Consider the following 18,170-nt stretch of genomic DNA (forward strand, 5'->3'; position numbering starts at 1 on the left):
ACGCTATCCAGGTTTATTTATGACATGAGTATATCATATCCTTCAGGATAGAATTGAGATTGGAATAGTTGGGGAGGCTCTTTCATTTATAATTAAGTTCAGACCCCCAATTTCCCATTCCTACATTGCTTTGTACTATGTTTAAAAATATTAATAATGGTGATGATAAATGTTTAAGCCAAATATCATCTTAAATATCTATTTATCATGTTTGGCTCATATGAACATCATGGAGGATATGGAGGGCAAGGCTGAGCAGTGTCTGATTTACAATTACTAGGTTTGCCTTTTCAGCTGCAGAGCTAATTTCATTGCTCCTTTGAGGGATGTAAACAGTAGTGGGCTGCACCTGGTACGGGCCACACTATAGTGTGGTAGCGAAAATCGTGATGCACATGCGTCACAAATGAAATCTTGTGCAAGGACACTCATGTGCATGGTTTTTTTCCGATTTTGGGAGGTTTTTTGCTTCCGCGCATGCACAAAAGCAAAGAAATCACCAAAAATTGGTGAAATCTCGCACATGAGATTTTACTTCCTGCGCAGAAGCTGAATCTTGTGCCAGCACACGTGTCCATGCCAGATGCGCGCACCCCTGCACAATGTTCCCTCTAATTTTTTTTCGGTGTGGGCGGAGAAGTATAGTGTCTGAGCGGCAGTCCCTTTGGGACTGAGCGGCATAGAAGTATAAATAAATAAATAAACAAATAAACAAACAAACAAATTTTCATGCCTGAGCACCTGATTTTTTTTCACAGATGTCACCCAAGACAACTTATTGCATAATTATTTGGGGCTCAGTCCTGGGGCACTATAAGGTCCAGTAAGTTTAAACTCACAGTGCATTTTGGAGTCGGAGGGAGGGGGAAATGAACCGGCTGGGCTTTTCTCTCTTTCTCTCTTCCCCTTCCCTCCCCAGGGTAGAAAAAAAAAGCGGGACATTTTTAAAATGGAGTGAGAGGCGGGACAAATGATCAAGGTCTGGTCACCTTATTCTAATTGCCAATTCCAGCACACAGCTCAGACCTCCGCGCTGGAATTGGAAACTCGTGGGCAGACATCTCAAATCTCCTGCGCTATAGCGCACAACTCATGTTAGAGGGAACATTGCCCCTGCATTGGTCACCGACAGTGCACCAGGATTGTACTGGGAGTGCTGGCGACAGACAGCCTTTCCCTGGATGTAAAGCGAATGCTTCCCCTTGGTTTGCTCTAGCATTTGACATCTTCATTCATCCTTTAAAGTTTACATTTATTATTGAAAATCAACTATTTCCGGTAAAACAAATGAAACAACAAATATTAAACACCAGCATCCTCTTAAAGCAGAGGTGTCAAACTCGATTTCATTGAGGGCTGCATCAGGGTTGTGTTTGACCTCAGGGGGCTGGGTGGGTGTGGCCAGCTCAACATCACTCCTGATGGTGCCTGTGGTGGCCCAAGTGCTCTGCCCCCTCTGCCAGCGAAAACAGGTTCCCAGGCTCTGTTTTTGGCTGTCATGGCCTCCTGCAACCCTCTTCTAGTGAAAATGGAGCTTGAGAGGGCCACCATTTTCACTGGAAGAGGGCTGCTGGAGGCTGTGGCAGCCGAAAATGAAGCTCGAGAGCCCATTTTCACGCAGCAGAAGCAGTGCGGGCCAATCCTTCACTGTTTCCAGGGTGGCCCCATGGGCCAGATCTAAGTACCCCATTGGCTGGATCTGGGCCCTGGGCCTTGAGTTTGACACCCCTCTCTTAAAGGAAAGAAAAAAATGGAATGACAACTAGGGAAAGGAGTAAAAAAACCGCAATCATTCATTGTTGTTTTTTTCAGTAAAAGTTTTTTATTCTTTTTCCTCCACATTAAAAAAAATACATAACATCCATCATATATACTTTCAATTGAAGCCAATGTACATATATTGTCACTTAAAAACAATAGTACAATAACCTAAGTTACATTCTGATTTTAATTTTATTATTCGATCCATCTCTTTCTTCCCTCCACTCCCCTCTTTCTATCTCTCAAGTATCTACTTTCTTACACCTTCTCTCCCGTTTCCTACTATCATTCATTGTTGTTTTAAAGATCACTCGCAGAAAGATGGCACCGTCTTGGTAAAACACACAAATAGCTAATTGGAGATTCTGTATTCCGTGGCTCCTGCCTTGTTTCGTCTTGTAAGTTGATTCTGCTCCAAGGGCTGTCAAAATCTTCTCTGTGTCTCTCTTTCTCTCAGTGAACAGTTATGGGAATGATGAAGATCTCACAACATCCTCAGACAGTGATGAAGAGGTGATTAAACAGTTTGAGATCTCAGTTTCTCGTTCGCAGAGCTTTCGATCAGGAGTTTCTGAAAAAGGAACCCAAGCAGGTCTGGAGCACAGGCCAAAATTTAACTGCCTGTTGTCAAATCATGAAGAATACAGTACTGAGGCCTCTGAAAGTGAAGGTATTTTATAACTCTTTCAACAAAAAAAAAGCATGAATGGAAATTGCAGAGATAAACAATAAATGCATCCATTTTGGCTCAGTCAGGGATATACAAGTGGTCAACAACATGACTAGAATTTGCTCCAGGGAGGAAGATTAGATTAGATTTATTGGATTTATATGCCGCCCCTCTCCGAAAACTCGGGGCGGCTCACAACAATAATAAAAAACAGTACACAATAACAAATCCAATGAGGAAGGCCTATTGACATCCTATCATACATGCACCGCTTTGCTAAGCCGCTCTTAAAATTAGTCAAAACTTAACAGTAAAGATGATAAAAGCCATAAAATTGAAAGTGTATAATGTTAATCTAAAATCAAAACATCACTTCCAATATGAAATGCGCAAAAAATAAATAAGAATAAAATATTTTTAGCAGTACTATATTTGGGAAATAGATATGCACTCACAAGCTTTTGACTTCTATAGCTTCTACATCTAACACCTTAGCTTGACTTGGGGAAAGAGTATACAGTGGTCCCTTGACTTTCGTGGGTCTGACTTTTGCGGAAAGCCTATATCACGGGTTTTCAAAAAAATAAATAAATAATTTTTTTTAAAACCCATGGTATACCTGTGTTATTTTTTTATTTTTTAAATTTATTTAAAGAAACCATCTTTAAATAAAAGCTCCGCTTCTGCCCCAGCCTCCTGATCCCTCCCCTTTAATTCTCAGAGCGTTGGTATGCTCCACTTGAAGCCGAGCCTTATTTCTGCCCATCGCCGCCGATTTTGCTGCCGGGGCCCTCAGCTGTGTGGCGGCCCACATGACCCCAGCCGCCGCCACTGCCAATCTCGCCACAGCAAGACCCCTCAGCTGTTTGGTGGCTCACGGGACCCCTGCTGCTGCCGCAGATCTTGCCAACGCCGGGCCTCTCAGCGGTCTGGCGGCCCACATGTCTTCTGTCGGCCGCCACTGCCCAGATTGCACCTCCTGCCGCTGCCTCTGCTCCAGCCTTTGCTGCCACCACCTGCACCCTAGAGCGCAGCAAAGCCCCCAGCTGGCCGCCCCATTGCCCTTGCGGGTTCTGGGGGTAATTAAAACCAGGAATGGAGGAGGGAGAGGGAGGAAGAAAGGAAGGAAGGGAGTGTCTCTACTTTGCGGAAATTTGACTTTCGCGGGCGGTCTTGGAAGGTATCCCCCTCAAAAGTCAAGGGACCACTGTATATAATAATGGTTGCTAATAGACATTGCTCTTTCCTTAAGAAAGCACACTATTTTATGATAAGACAAACTTACAGATAGACCTTGGCTTACAATCATTTGCTTAGTGGCCATTCAAAATTATAACGATGCTGAAAAAACTGACTTATGGCCATTTTTCACACTTAACAACCTTTGCAGTAGTGGGTTGCCGCACCGGTAGCAAAAATTGAGCTGTGTGTGCAGCTTCACCTGCGTACATTCGCATGCGTCCCACCGTGTTTTTGCTTCTGCCAATGTTCAGGAAACAAAATCTCATGAGGGCACAGGCGGAGATTTCCGCAATTTTTTGCTTCTGCGCATGCCGTTAAAAAGCGAAATGCTGAAAACTTGCATGCCCGTGTATCCCCTTACAAGATTTTGCTTCCTGTGCATACACAGAAGCAAAAACACGCTTGAATGCGTGCGTATGCAGGCAAAGCAAAACTGCGCACGCGGCGCACTGGTCGCGGTGGAAATCGGAATCCTCCCCTGTGTAACATGACCAAAATTCAGACCCTTGGCCAACTGGCACGTATATATGCGGATTGCAGTATCCTGGGGTCACGTGATCAACTTCTGTGACCTCCTGACAAGCAAAGTTAACGGGAAAGCCAGATTCACTTAACAACCGTGTTACTGACTTAACCACTGTGGCAAGAAAGGATATAAAATGTGTGTGTGTGTGTGTGTGTGCAAAGCCCACTTAGCAACTGTCTTATTTAGCAACAGGAAATAATGGGCTCAATTGTGATCATAGGTTGAGGACTACCTGTATTTATCAAGATGACTTTGCTGATGACAACTCTATGAGTAGCGTAGGGTCCTAAGATATAAACTTCAGAAAATGAGTCAAGGTGTTTGGGGTTTTTTAACCAGGTTGCTTGGTCCGAACGACCACTCTTTTTCAACTGCAAAAACTTTAAGATGGGTAGGCTTCAACTCTTAGAATTGCCCAAAACCAGCATGTTGAGGTTGCTGATGCTGACAAACTGGTTTAGATCAGACGTCTCCAATTAGCATCCTCCAGAGAGAGAATGCCAAATTGGGAAAAAAAGCTGGTGTTGGTATACCATGCACTTTGGAATAGATCTCACTGACTGTTCCTAGTTCAACTTTTGGAAAGTTTTTAAAGTGAACTCCACAGCAGCATTTCCAGAAGAAACTGAATTATTTTGTATTTCTGAAATGGGCCCCATTTATTTCAGCAAGGTTCCCAAGAGCAGGCATAGGATTACAGCCTTAGGCAGGCAGTAGATTCCCTTGAATTACATTTCTTAACCTTCAAATAGATTTTAACGCTTAACTGATTCTCTGGCTGCAAGCCAGACTTGCAGAGCACCAAATATGTGTGCTGGGGGAGGCTGTGTGTGGGAAGTGTGTAAAATAATTTCTCACTAGAGAAGCACTTCTATTCTGGAAGCTTATGGCGTATTATTTATTTATTTTACATTTTAAAACCTGTCTTCCAGCCTACTTCTTTGGGGTGTGCCAAGCGTATATCAAACATGTACTGCTTATGTTACAGCTACAATCTGGGATGTACACTATGTTCTCCATAGTGGGTGGAGCTAACCTCCAAGCGTGGGATGACACTGCCCCTTCAGCCAATGAGGACTGAGTCTGTCAAATTATGTTTCTTCGTCCGCCTGCCTTAATTCCCCCTTTTTGACTCAATCCTTGGCCTGAATAGGATGCATGTTTTTCTTGCTCCCATTCTTTGAAGGTTTCCTTCCATTGTTCACTGAATTCTCCCCAGCTGACTGGTTCAACATCGTAGTCGCTGGATCGAGCAGGCTGAGGATTTCGGCTCTCTCTGCCTGCTGATCCTCAAGTCGAGGACCATTGCATTCACAGGGGTTTTTCTCTTCATTGCGGCCTTGGGAGCGCCACCCCGCGTTGCTTTGTCTGGCTCAGATTGAGGTGTTGCCGTCTGGCCCGAATGGCTGTCTCAGTTTGCCTGTAGTCACTGGATCTGTTGCACTCACATGACCAACAGCCAGCAGAGCTTTCGCGCAACCTGCTATTTGAAGTGGCGGATTGAGCTCGCGCGGCTACCTGTCACCTGCCCTCCGGCATAGGGGTCTTGCCCCCACAGTCCGGTATTGCTGCCTGCCACTTGGCTGCCTGTTCTTTCCCCGCCACCTTTCACCACTGCCGAAGTTAATTAAACTTCTTAAACATTAGTTTGATTACAGTGGCAGTGGGAAATCACCATGCAAAAGGTCTGTCCATGAGGTTGCTAAGAATAAAGTCTGAGTTGATAGCACATAATCACTCACTTAAAATTATTAATAATTTGGAGAAAGATCATGTCAATAGCATTTCATTATTGCGGCTCCCTTATTTTGAAACAGTTTACTATCAAAGTTTGATAACGCTTTCATTATAGATGTTATTTAAGATGGCTCGGTTCCACCAAGCCATCAAATGTAAATTGTTACTAGCGGTATCCGATCTGGGAAAAAATAGTTTATATTTCGTTGTTTTATATTTTTAGTGTTGTAACCTGCCCAGAGCCCTTGGATTCAAGAAAACTATAACGCCTGCAAATAAATTATTTCTAAGCTTAAATTTAAATCTGCAGTTATCTATTTTGTCATTTATTTTAATTAAATCTGCACATGTTCTAGTCCTACTTCTGTAGATTGGGCCTTCACGCTGGCTAAACCTATGAAAAATCAAATCAAGCTCTCAGCTTGAAAAAAATGCATACCTTTGATATAGAAAGTAGGTTATTATTTATTTATTTATTGGACTTATATGTCACCCCTCTCCGTGGACTCGTGGTGCCTTACGACATTATGATATTCATCATGGGGAATCCCTGGAATGTATACATGAAATAAACTTCTTAACTGTGGGGCTAACCACGGTGGTACCTTTAAATGATATCTTGTCATTTATAACTAACGGTAACTCAATTTGGAATCCTCAGGACTATTTTTGAACTGGAATAGTAACTCGGAATCTACGTGGTATAATTTCTGGGCCCTGAACTGGTGTGTGTATATCTATCTAATTTTTTTGTTTGTTTGTTTGAAATGGATTAGATTTAGATGGTTTCAGCCACCTGAGCTATCAGGACAATCTATCTTCTCATGAAGATGACCTTCTGTCCATCAGTTCGAGAGTGGTGGAGAGCAGGAGCTCAGGCCAGCCAAAAGACTCCGAGGTGGACGCTAGTGCAACACCCAGCCTCAGCCGGCAAGAAACTGAAGGGAGTTTGGAAATGGAAACAGCTTTTAGCAACCAAGGATTTGAAGGGAATGATGAAACTAACAGCTCATCGGCTTGGAGTCCAGAGGTAAGAAAAGGTACTTTTATATCAGAGTGTGTGCGGTAGAAGCCTTGTTAGCTGCTTTTTGCATGTACTACGTTAAGACTACATATTGAATCACAAAAGTTTAGATATTTGAGTTTTTACCATCTTTGGACTGTGGATATTCTCTGAACCCATTTATGAGGATGACTTTCATAGGATCATGTCCATGGCAAAGTAGCAAATATAAAAAGTTCATATTTCAAAGCTTTTGGAGTTGTATGACCACCTAGTTATCTAAACACATGGTTTGTAGTCTAGTTGTGCCTACCTACCCTTTCCCCCTTTCCCCCTCCACTGTTATCTGTTTAGTGTTCAATGGGATTCAAATAAAATACTGGCTGGGGAATTCTGGGAGTTGAAGTCCAGATATCTTCAAGTTGCCAAGGTCGGGAAACACTGGTTTAGGTAACAGTCCTGATTCTTGGTGGGCTCAGTGATGCTCCATATTCCATTTCCATGCTTGTGGCCTTGGGGCAGAGGTGGGTTCCTCCCAATTCGGACCGGTTCTATCAGTGGTGGGTTCCTACCGGTGCGGTCCAGAGTGCCACACTGGTAGGAACATACTGATGATGCAATTTTTGGTGATTTTTCTTTGGCGTCTCCTGAGAAGGAGCTTCTCAGCTGTGCTTTGGACAAAGAATAAAAGTTGGCATTAAGACGAGACCGGGCTTCTTCGGACAGAGGGACGCCGGAAAAATATTGTCAGAAATTGCATCATCAGTGGGTTTCTACTGGTGTGGTGCTCTGGACCGCACCAGCAGGAACCACCACTGGGTTCTATAGAACCGATAGTAATTTGGGGACCTAGGTCACTGTTCATTGCTTATTTGACTCCTATGACAATCATTAAGTGTTGTTCCTCATGATTCTTGACACATATATATTTTCTTTTATGTCCACTGAGAGCATATGCACCAAAGACAAATTCCTTGTGTGTCCAATCACACTTGGCCAATAAAGAATTATGTTCTATTCTATGCTATGCTATGCTATGCTATGCTATATTATTATTATTATTATTATTATTATTATTATTATTATTATTATTATTATTATTAATTAGATTTGTATGCCACCCCCCTCTCTGCATAGCTATGCTTTGCTATTCTATTCAATTCAATTCAATTCTATTCTATTCTGTAACCGGCAGTGACCCATGCCTGCCACACCCCGAGCCATTCTCTCAGCAGTACCATAGGCACAGCCATCTTGTTTTTGCTTCTGCACATGTGCAGAAACTTTTTAATAGTACTGGTAAATGTAAAGAGGGTCATTTCCAGGAAATGACACACACACACACACACACCACATACACCCCACACACACAAAAATTTGCATTTCCGGTGCAATGTGACCAGGTGGGGAAGGTAAGTAGAACCCATCCCTGCCTTGGGATCATCCATCCAATGTTTCTTCCATGGATTCGGTGTAGTTTACCAGATTACCTCAGGGACCCCCTTCTGCCGCACGAATCCCAGCGGCCAGTTAGGTCCCACAGAGTGGGTCTTCTCCGGGTCCCGTCAACTAAACAATGCCGCTTGGCGGGACCCAGGAGAAGAGCCTTCTCTGTGGCGGCCCCGGCCCTCTGGAACCAACTCCCCCCAGACATTAGAATTGCCCCCACCCTCCTTGCCTTTCGTAAGCTACTTAAAACCCACCTCTGCCGCCAGGCATGGGGGAATTAAGACTTCTTCTCCCCCTAAGCCGTTACAACTGTATACATGGTATGTTTGTATGTATGTTTAGTTTTTATATATTAAGGGATTTTAATTTGCTTTTAGTATTGGATTTTATTGTATATTTTCATGATTGTTGTTAGCCGCCCCGAGTTTTCGGAGAGGGGCGGCATATAAATCCAATAAAACTTGAAACTTGAAACTTGAATTTCTGGCTATTCCCTCCCCTGATTGATTGATTGATTGATTGATGGCTCCTCCCTCCCCACTCTCCTTCTTAGTGAAGCGGAGATGAGATGGAGCGAGGTGGCAGCACTGACTTAAAAAAAAATACTCTGTTTTAAAAATCATCAAAGCAAATTTTTCTGTGTGATTCAGTACATATTAATTAATTACCCCTTATAATACAATGTGTGTCCTCTCTTCATGCAGTAGTTACATATTGGGATAGAAAATGGAAAGACCCAGGTTGAAATCCAGCCTCAATCATGGAAACTCACTGGACAATTTTTAACCAACCCATGTATCTCAGCTCAACCCACCTCATTAAATGTGTGGGGGTGGTGGGGGGAATGGAGCAGGGGATGCTACTTTGAACTTCTGGAGGAAAGGCACTTTATATCTCTGGCAAACAAAATGAAGTAAACAATATTTTAAAAGTGCCAAAAGTAATCTTGATTTTTGAGCTTCAAAAACCTGCACTCTGCTCATTTCAGTCTGTCTGTGCTGGATGCTTCCCTTCCAGCTACACTGGGTAGCAGGAATAAAAGGACACATCTCATTTTCTAACTTTCTGAAAAAAATTCTATCGTCTATGAACTCTGTTCAGACTTTCACCTATTCAGAAATCTCACTTTGGCAACCTATGTTATAAACAACATGTTAGGGCCATTTTGTCCAGCAGGTGTTGTCTTCCCACCTCACCCCGTCCTATTCACCCACATTTACCTCTGCTTTTTTCTTTCATTTCACAGATTTTTATAAAATCCTTTCTAGGATGAGTAGTGTCTTTTTAAAAGACACCATTCAGCAAAATCTAACTTTTATTCTGTCTTTCACCCTAAGAAAAGAGTATTGTTCGTGGAGTCTTCTTCTTCTTCTTCTTCTTCTTCTTCTTCTTCTTCTTCTCCTCCTCCTCCTCCTCCTCCTCCTCCTATCATAACCATCATTATCATAATTTATTTATTTATTTATTATTTTTTATTTGTTTGTTTGTTTGTTTATTTGTTTATTTATTTATTTATTAGATTTGTATGCCGCCCCTCTCCGTAGACTCGGGGCGGCTCACAACAACAATAGAAAACAGTTCATAACAAATCTAATAATTTTAAAGATTAAAAAAGAAAACATTAAAATCCCCGTTATTAAAACATGCATACACACAGACATACCATACTTAAATTGTATAGGCCCGGGGGAGAGGATTCAATTTCCCCATGCCTGACGGCAAAGGTGGGTTTTAAGGAGTTTACGAAAGGCAGGGAGGGTGGGGGCAGTTCTAATCTCCGTGGGGAGCTGGTTCCAGAGGGTTGGGGCCGCCACAGAGAAGGCTCTTCCCCTGGGGCCCGCCAAACAACATTGTTTAGTTGACGGGACCTGGAGAAGGCCATCTCTGTGGGACCTAATCGGTCGCTGGGATTCGTGCGGGATTCACTATTGTCTGCCTACTGGAAAGAGGAAATGCCCCCCCCCCCGCAACACCTGTTGGTGCTGGTCTCCCTGCTGCTTTCCAAGGAAGAGGAGGAGCATGGGACGGGGGATAGTCAGCTAGAGCTGGCCACACAGCTTCATTCCTGCCGGTGGAACTGCATTCCACCCCATCCTGCCTATTGCCCACCCCTGGACATTTCTAGCTGAATGCAGCCAGCCCACTTTGCAGGGTAGCGACCCAGGATGTGAGAAACGTTTATGTTTCTTATTAGAGAATCGACAGGATATTGAGCACCAGGCAGAATACAAGGCCTGGTGGGTGACGTTTCTCTGGTGAGGGGAATTAACAAGTTGTTGTCATGGTCATCATCAACATCATTTATTATTATCTCTTTCTATCACTTCTATGCCATTTTCGGCATCAAAATATAATCAGTGCAATTGGAAGGGGAAAAAGTGACCAGCAGCAAAAGAGTAATATATTTATTTATTTATTTATTTATTATTTATTTTTGTCCAATACACAATAAGGGTTTTAGTGGGTATATATATATATACACACATAGTAAAATGCATGATGAAGGTTATAGAGGAGATACTCGTAGTAAAATATATCTAAGAAAGAATAGAAAAGAAGATATAGTAATAGAACATATCAATGAAAGAATAGAAGAAGAGATATAGGAATAGAAGAAAGGTGTAGGAGATATAGGAAAGCAATATATGAAACATTCTGCATCAGTGCGCTAGAAAGGTTCTGAAATACAGCTGTAGGAGTAAATCCTTAAATTCCTTCTGCAGACCTACTCTGCTCCCTGAATATCCTGTTCTTTCACAGCATGTTCATGTTTAAATAGAAAGGAAAGGTCTCTATGGCAACCCGTTTTAATCTGAGATTAAAAAGCACCTTTGAACAGAAAACACACACCCAGGAAACTAAGCACCTGACTCTCCCTCTTCGCTCTTCACCGGCTTTTATCAAAAGTAAATTTTGTATTTTTAAAAAAAAGAAGAAGAAAAAAGGATTAGATGAAAGGTAGAAGTATCTGTCTGGAAACACACGTTGAAAAATAGGAAAGGAAATGTTTTCTGCAGTTTGATGTCATCTGTAGGCATGAAAAGGCTTAGATTTAGTGCCCAGAGAAGACTATAAACATACATTTTAAGCCTTCACAAGGGATGAAGACGTAAGTGGAATATTCTGCTTTTTACGATAGGTGACAATAGCTCTTTGCAGAACAAGAACCAGTAATGCATTTCTTTTTGTACCGATAATATATGGCATTCAAGAACTTGACCCAAAACATTTTTGTCAAATATAATTCTTACTTCGTATTTCAAACGTATTTCATACTTATCTTCTCAGTAATGGAGGGTTTTCTTCGTAGATCTGAACTTCTCTTCGGCATTCAATCCTTTGATCTTAATATGTAACTCCTCTATATGGATCCTTGCTCTCCATTCTCTTTAGCCTTCTGTCTTTCACAAATAATCCAATCAAACAACACACAAGCACACAACAGAGTAATATGTTCTAAACTCGAATGCAGGAAATACGACGTTAGTAACCGAGTAGTCGATGCATGGAACTCACTACCAGACTCTGTAATATCATCACCTAACCCCCAAAACTTTACTGTTGACCTCTCCCGATTCCTAAGAGGTCAGTAAGGGGTGTGCATAAGTGCATCAGCCTGCCTTCCATCCCCTGTCCCAATGTTTCTCTCTTACTAGTATCATGTATATAAACATTGTTATATCTTTGCATACCACCAATATGTACTTGACAAAACAAATAAATAAATAAAATAAATAAATTTTATTTAGAGGGGCGGCATACAAATCCAATTAAATCTAAATCTAAATAAACCTTATTTCCCTGTAGCTCCTGACTCTTACTCATTTTTCACTGATTTCCATGCCATACTATTTTCCCCTGTCCATTAACCGTTATTCCTTTTGAAGTCCTAGACCCATGATGGCGAACCTATGGCACGGATACCACAGGTGGCATGCAGAGCCATATCTGTTGGCACGCGAACTGTTGCCCTAGCTCAGTTCCAACATGCATGTGTGTGTCAGCAGCTGATTTTTGGCTCGCACAGGGGCTCTGGGAGGGTGGGTTTACCCTCCCCCAACTCCTGGGAAGCATTTGGAGCCTGGGGAGTCTTCTGTCGAGCTCTCTGGTAGAATCCTCCCAAAAATGCACAGATACAATTTCAGACACACACACGTTTGAAAATTCAAAACAATGTTCTTTATAACCTGAGCCCTCTTTTGGTATAGCACAGAGCACTCATCTCCAAACAAACTGGTAATGTGTACAAGTCCCTTATCAGTTCTGTGATACTTAGCTTGCAGCTGTGAGGCAATTCACAGTCCTTCTTCTTTCACAAAGTGAAACACACTTTGCTCTGGTTTAGTTTCAAAGCGGGGGAAAATCAGCACACAAAGATCAAAGTCAGCAAAGCAGGCACGAAACATAACGATCAGATAATCCTCCACAATGGCCAAACCCACAGGCTGCTATTTATAGTAGCCTCACTAATTACCACAGCCCCACCCAACCACAGGTGGCCTCATTTTCTTTGATAATAATCTCTCAGTTGTTGTTGCCTATGCATCGCTCTCCGCATGCGTGGCTGTATCATTAACTCTTGTTCTGAATCCAAGGAGGAGAGAGATATTTGATCTCCTTCAGAGCTGTCTGCCACACTCTCTTCCTCCCTGTCACTCATGTCTTCTTTGTCAGAGGAACCTTCATCATCAGATTCCACCGGGGGCAAAACAGGCCTGCAGCATGTGGATGTCTCCCCCACATCCACAGTCCTTGGGGCAGGAGCTGGGCCAGAGCTAACCACAACAGGGAGGGTGAAACACAAGCCTACTGGGCCCACCAAAAGATGGTAAACAGGCCGTTTCTGGCCTCCAGAGGGTGGGGGAAGCTGTTTTTGCCCTCCCCAGGCATTAAATTATGGGTGTCGGCATCCACACATATTTGAAAGCATGCACCCACGCCCTTTCGGCACCTGAGGAAAAAAAGGTTTGCCATCACTGTTCTAGACCAACGATGGTGAACCCTTTTGTTGTTGCATGGCAAAAATGGCAGCGCGTACGCGTGCCATTACCCATAATGCAACACACCACCCACATGCGCACACAACGCCCCCTTGCTGCATCACTGTGCATGTGCACCCATTTAGAATTTGCTTGATTAAAATTGCGGAGGTGCCAAGTGAGCCTCAACTGGCGCAACGCCCCTGCATAACCCCACCATGCCTGCCGCCAGATGATCCAAGCCAGGGAAGGAGCAGAGAGTGGGGCAGGCGGCCACCCTTTCACCAAATGCTGACCCCTGTGCCTGAGCTGGCTCCCAGTGTTCCTTGTGTGCAGCCCCGCCACCCCAGAAAAGCACCGGCAGCTGCAGGGGGAAGGGCAAGAGCTACCGACTACCTCATGCGCACCTCACCCTCCGCCCGGGATTCCCTCGCACTCCCTTCTTCTTCTTATCAGACTTTGCCGTTGCTGCTGCTTATACAAGTACACACGCTTGACTCATTTACAAAAAGCAAACCAAAACACAAGGGAGAGGGGCGGTCAAGCTAGCATTCTCAAAACTTGGAATGGGCGAGTGGGGAGGCCAGCTAGGGCACTCTCCTCACTTTAGTGGCTTTGGCAGCGTGTCCCCCCACCTCAGGAGGGAGTCTGACTAGCAAACTCAGCTTTTAGGCTCCCTCCTACTGGGTGGCAGCGGTGCTGGGGGAAGGAGGAAGGCGGTAGTGGTGACACAGTTCTGGCTCCATTTTTAGGCCAGCCGCTGCCTCTCCTTCCCTTCCTGTCAGACTGAGAAGGTGAAGATTAGAATCCAGGCTGCCAACCACTTCATGTGCTTTCTCTCGCCTCCTGCTTCTTCCTGGTTGCTTCATCCTTAGCCAGGGGCGGGGTTTCCACAAAGATGTTCCAAAACCCAAGCAGGAAAAGGGAGAAAAGGAGTCGGGTCTCCCAGCAAGAAGAGCAAGATCTGAAAGGCAGGTGGGCCTGGCCATAGCCTTCCTTCATAGGAACCAGGTGCTCACTGGAGCCTTTCAGATCACACTCTCCTTGCAACAACTGACATCGCCTCACTTCATCCCATTGATGAGGCAAACAGCTCTGACACTCATGCACACAGATTTTGGAGCAGGCTTTTCTGAAGCCTGGGGAGGGCAAAAATGGCCTCCCACCTCCTCCAGAAGGCCGAAAATGTGCACTGGAGCTGATATAGGGCAACCCCTCATGTGCCCTAGGTATGGCTCCGTGTGCCACCTGTGGCATGCGTGCCATAGGTTCGCCATCATGGTCCTGGACCTTGTCTGGTTTTTCCCTATTTTCTCCCAAGAAAGGCAGAAGTGTCCTCTTGGCTTCTGTCTTCTTCCAACTCAACATGCTTTTTTCCCATTTCTTGTTGGCAATTAGATCATACCTGGAATCACTGATCTGCAATTAATAATAATGATGATGATGATGATGATGATAATAATAATAATTTATTAGATTTGTATGCCACCTCTCTCCGAGGACTTATTATTTTTATTATTATTATTTAATTGCTATCTTATTAGTAAATAATGGGGCTTTCTATTCCAATTTTGTATTTTTTTATGTTAAAGGAACATGAAGAAGCAAGTGTTCTTCCGGCTCACACTAGTGCCTATGAGCCAATTTCAAGATGCGGTGACTTAGATGTCACCTTTGATTACAAACCATCGAGCCAGAAATTGGTGGTCACTATTGTCGAAGCTAAAGATATCCCAGATAAGGACCGCAGTGGAGCAAGTACCTGGCAGGTACACACAGTCCTGATGCCCAACAAGAAACAGCGAGGGAAGACAAGTGTCCAGAAAGGGCCCAACCCATTGTTCAAGGACAAAGTGACCTTCACTAAGCTGGCACCTGAAATGCTGAGCAGCTACGCTCTCCGGTTCCGTCTCTATTCCGTGCGTAAAATGATGAAGGAGAGAATGATGGGGGAGCAGTTTTTTTATCTTAGCCACCTCAACCAAGAGGGGGAAATGAAGACCACCCTGGTTCTGGAACCAAGGAGCAACTTATGTGTAAGTAGAATTACACTGGGGATACACTACTAACATTCTTATTGCATTTCTTTTCGCTGGGATAAAAAACAAGAGTTTACAGCCATGAACTGCATGTTGTCCATAAACCGAATGGTCAAAATTGACTTATAAAATAATTCTCACGAATTTCAATCAGAAATGCTATGAATAGTGTGAGGAAATCTAATGCTCCCCCTCAGATGTTTTAGACTTCCCTTCAAACATTTGAAATCCAAAAATTTAGTGGTATAAAACCTGCAATAGTAAAATTGCATGCATAGACTGACTACACATATAAGCTGGGTACATGCAAAGGCTTCATAGAAAAAATGGGTATTGAGGAGAAGCTTGAACAAAGCAGGAACGGTTCAGATATTTAGAGGCAGTTATGCATGAAGACAGAAAGGAAAAAAGAAGGACTTTCTAAGTGGGAATATCAAGATTATACCATAGACATATTTGAATATAAAGGCAAAGAGGGGAAGTCGGTCAAGGAGAAGAAATACAGTGATACCTTGTCTTACAAACTTAATTGGTTCCGGGACGAAGTTCTTAAGGTGAAAAGTTTGTAAGACAAAACAATGTTTCCCATAGGAATCAATGGAAAAGCGATTAATGCGTGCAAGCCCAAAATTCGCCCCTTTTGCCAGCCAAAGGACCCGTTTTTGCACTGCTGGGATTCCCCTGAGGCTCCCCTCCATAGGAAACCACACCTCCGGGCTTCTGTGTTTTTGCAATGCTGCGATTTCACTGAGGCTCCCCTTGCTGGGAAACCCCACCTCTGGACTTCCGTTGCCAGCGAAGTGCCCGTTTTTGCGCTGCTGGGATTTCCCTGCTGGGATTCCCTTGCAGCATCACAAAAACACGGAAGTCCGGAGGTGGGGTTTCCATGCATCCCAGCGGCGGCGGTGGGTTTGTAAGGTGAAAATAGTTTGTAAGAAGAAGCAAAAAAATCTTAAACCCCGGGTTTGTATCTCGAAAAGTTTGTATGACAAGGCGTTTGTCAGATGAGGTATCACTGTATTATGGAATATGGACAAAGAACCTATACCAGAGCTGAGTGTAGTCAAGAAGCCAGCTGAAGATTTTGAGGATGGGCAAAACAAGAGAATGAAAAAAGGTTGATGGATTCTGGTTGGTGCTCTTTGAGCTTTGGGTATTTTTTTGCAGATGTTTCATTACCCAAACTGATGACAATAACTAGTTTGGGTAAACATCTGCAGAAAAACAACCAAGTTCAGAGAACACCAAGGATCCCACATTTCAACCATGAGCCACAAAAATTCTCCTTTATTGATAATGAGAAAAATGAATGATTATTAATAATCTAGGGAACTTATTTCTCTGGAGGCATATTACGAATGTTGAGAACCTGTTGGGTATTCACAAGACGACTATGGAGCACTACACATGTAATTTTGTGCATGATATGACTGTGTGTATGTATTTTATCTATTGGGTTTTTTTTTTTAGACTTTGTAATGTAAAACTGATATTTTAGATTTTAATTATTAGATTTGTTACCATGTATTGTTTTTATCACTGTTGTGAGCCGCCCCAAGTCTACGGAGAGGGGCGGCATACAAATCTAATTAATAATAATAATAATAATAATAATAATAATAATAATAATAATAATAATAATGGGGGAATTGAATAATGGGGCATGGGGGAATTGAATTTTTTTCCCTTCCCCCTAGGCTTATAGAATTTATACATGGTATGCTTGTTTGTATGATTGGTCTTTTAAATTGGGGTTTTTTAAAATTATTTTTTAATATTAGATTTGTTACATTGTTTACTTTGTTGTTGTTAGCCGCCCCGAGTCTTCGGAGAGGGGCGGCATACAACAACAACAACAACAACAACAACAACAACAACAATAATAATAATAATGGTTCCTATGGCAAATGGAACCAATTACAAAGTACTGATTCACTATAATGTAATCTGCCTGGCCCTTCTGATTTAAACAGTTCTTTGTGGTCCGCCATGCTGTATGAATCCAGCTATTGCAATTTACCAAATATACTTTCCATTGTAACAAAATAATGGGTACCTCTAAATGAACAAGTAAGGTCAAACTGGTAGAAGATCATTGGTGAATGGAGGTATTTAACTGTGAAAGCTTATGCTGCCATTCCCCCCCCCCCCTGTTCTTAAATTTATGCAAGACACACACACATCACAGTTGCAATAAAATGACCTGGGTAGTTTTCTATATTTTTGTAATTTTACCTGCCTGTTTTAGTGGAGAACTCTGTATAATAATGTTATGGTTAGCTCTGGCCCAACTCCTGCCCAAGGACTGTGGATGTGGGGGAGACATCCACATGCTGCAGGCCAGTTTTGCCCCCCCCCGGTGGAATCTGCTGATGAAGGCTCCTCTGACCAAGAAGACATGAGTGACAGGGAGGAGGAGAGTGTGGCAGACAGCTCAGAAGGAGATCAATTATCTATCTCCTCCTTGGATTCAGAACAAGAGTTAATGATACAGCCACACATGCGGAGAGCGATGCATAGGCAACAACAACTGAGAGATTATTATCAAAGAAAATGAGGCCACCTGTGGTTGGGTGGGGCTGTGGTAATTAGTGAGGCGGCTATAAAGAGCAGCCTGTGGGTTTGGCCATTGTGGAGGATTATCTGATCGTTGTGTTTCGTGACTGCTTTACTGACTTTGACTTTTTGTGTGCTGATTTTTCCCCACTTTGAAACTAAACCAGAGCAAAGTGTGTTTCACTTTGTGAAAGAAGAAGGACTGTGA

At 43.1% G+C, this 18,170-nt stretch overlaps 1 protein-coding gene across 1 annotated transcript in view; it reads left to right on the forward strand.

The window, feature by feature from the left end:
* The window catches only part of SYT16 (synaptotagmin 16), a 147,992-nt gene that overhangs the window by 116,105 nt on the left and 13,717 nt on the right, over nt 1-18,170 (forward strand). The window contains 2 exon segments of the mRNA XM_070750983.1: nt 6,713-6,966; nt 14,960-15,403. Coding sequence (XP_070607084.1) covers nt 6,713-6,966; nt 14,960-15,403 — 698 coding nt within the window.

The sequence above is a fragment of the Erythrolamprus reginae genome, chromosome 1 (assembly GCF_031021105.1).
Source record: "Erythrolamprus reginae isolate rEryReg1 chromosome 1, rEryReg1.hap1, whole genome shotgun sequence".
Lineage (NCBI taxonomy): Eukaryota > Metazoa > Chordata > Lepidosauria > Squamata > Dipsadidae > Erythrolamprus > Erythrolamprus reginae.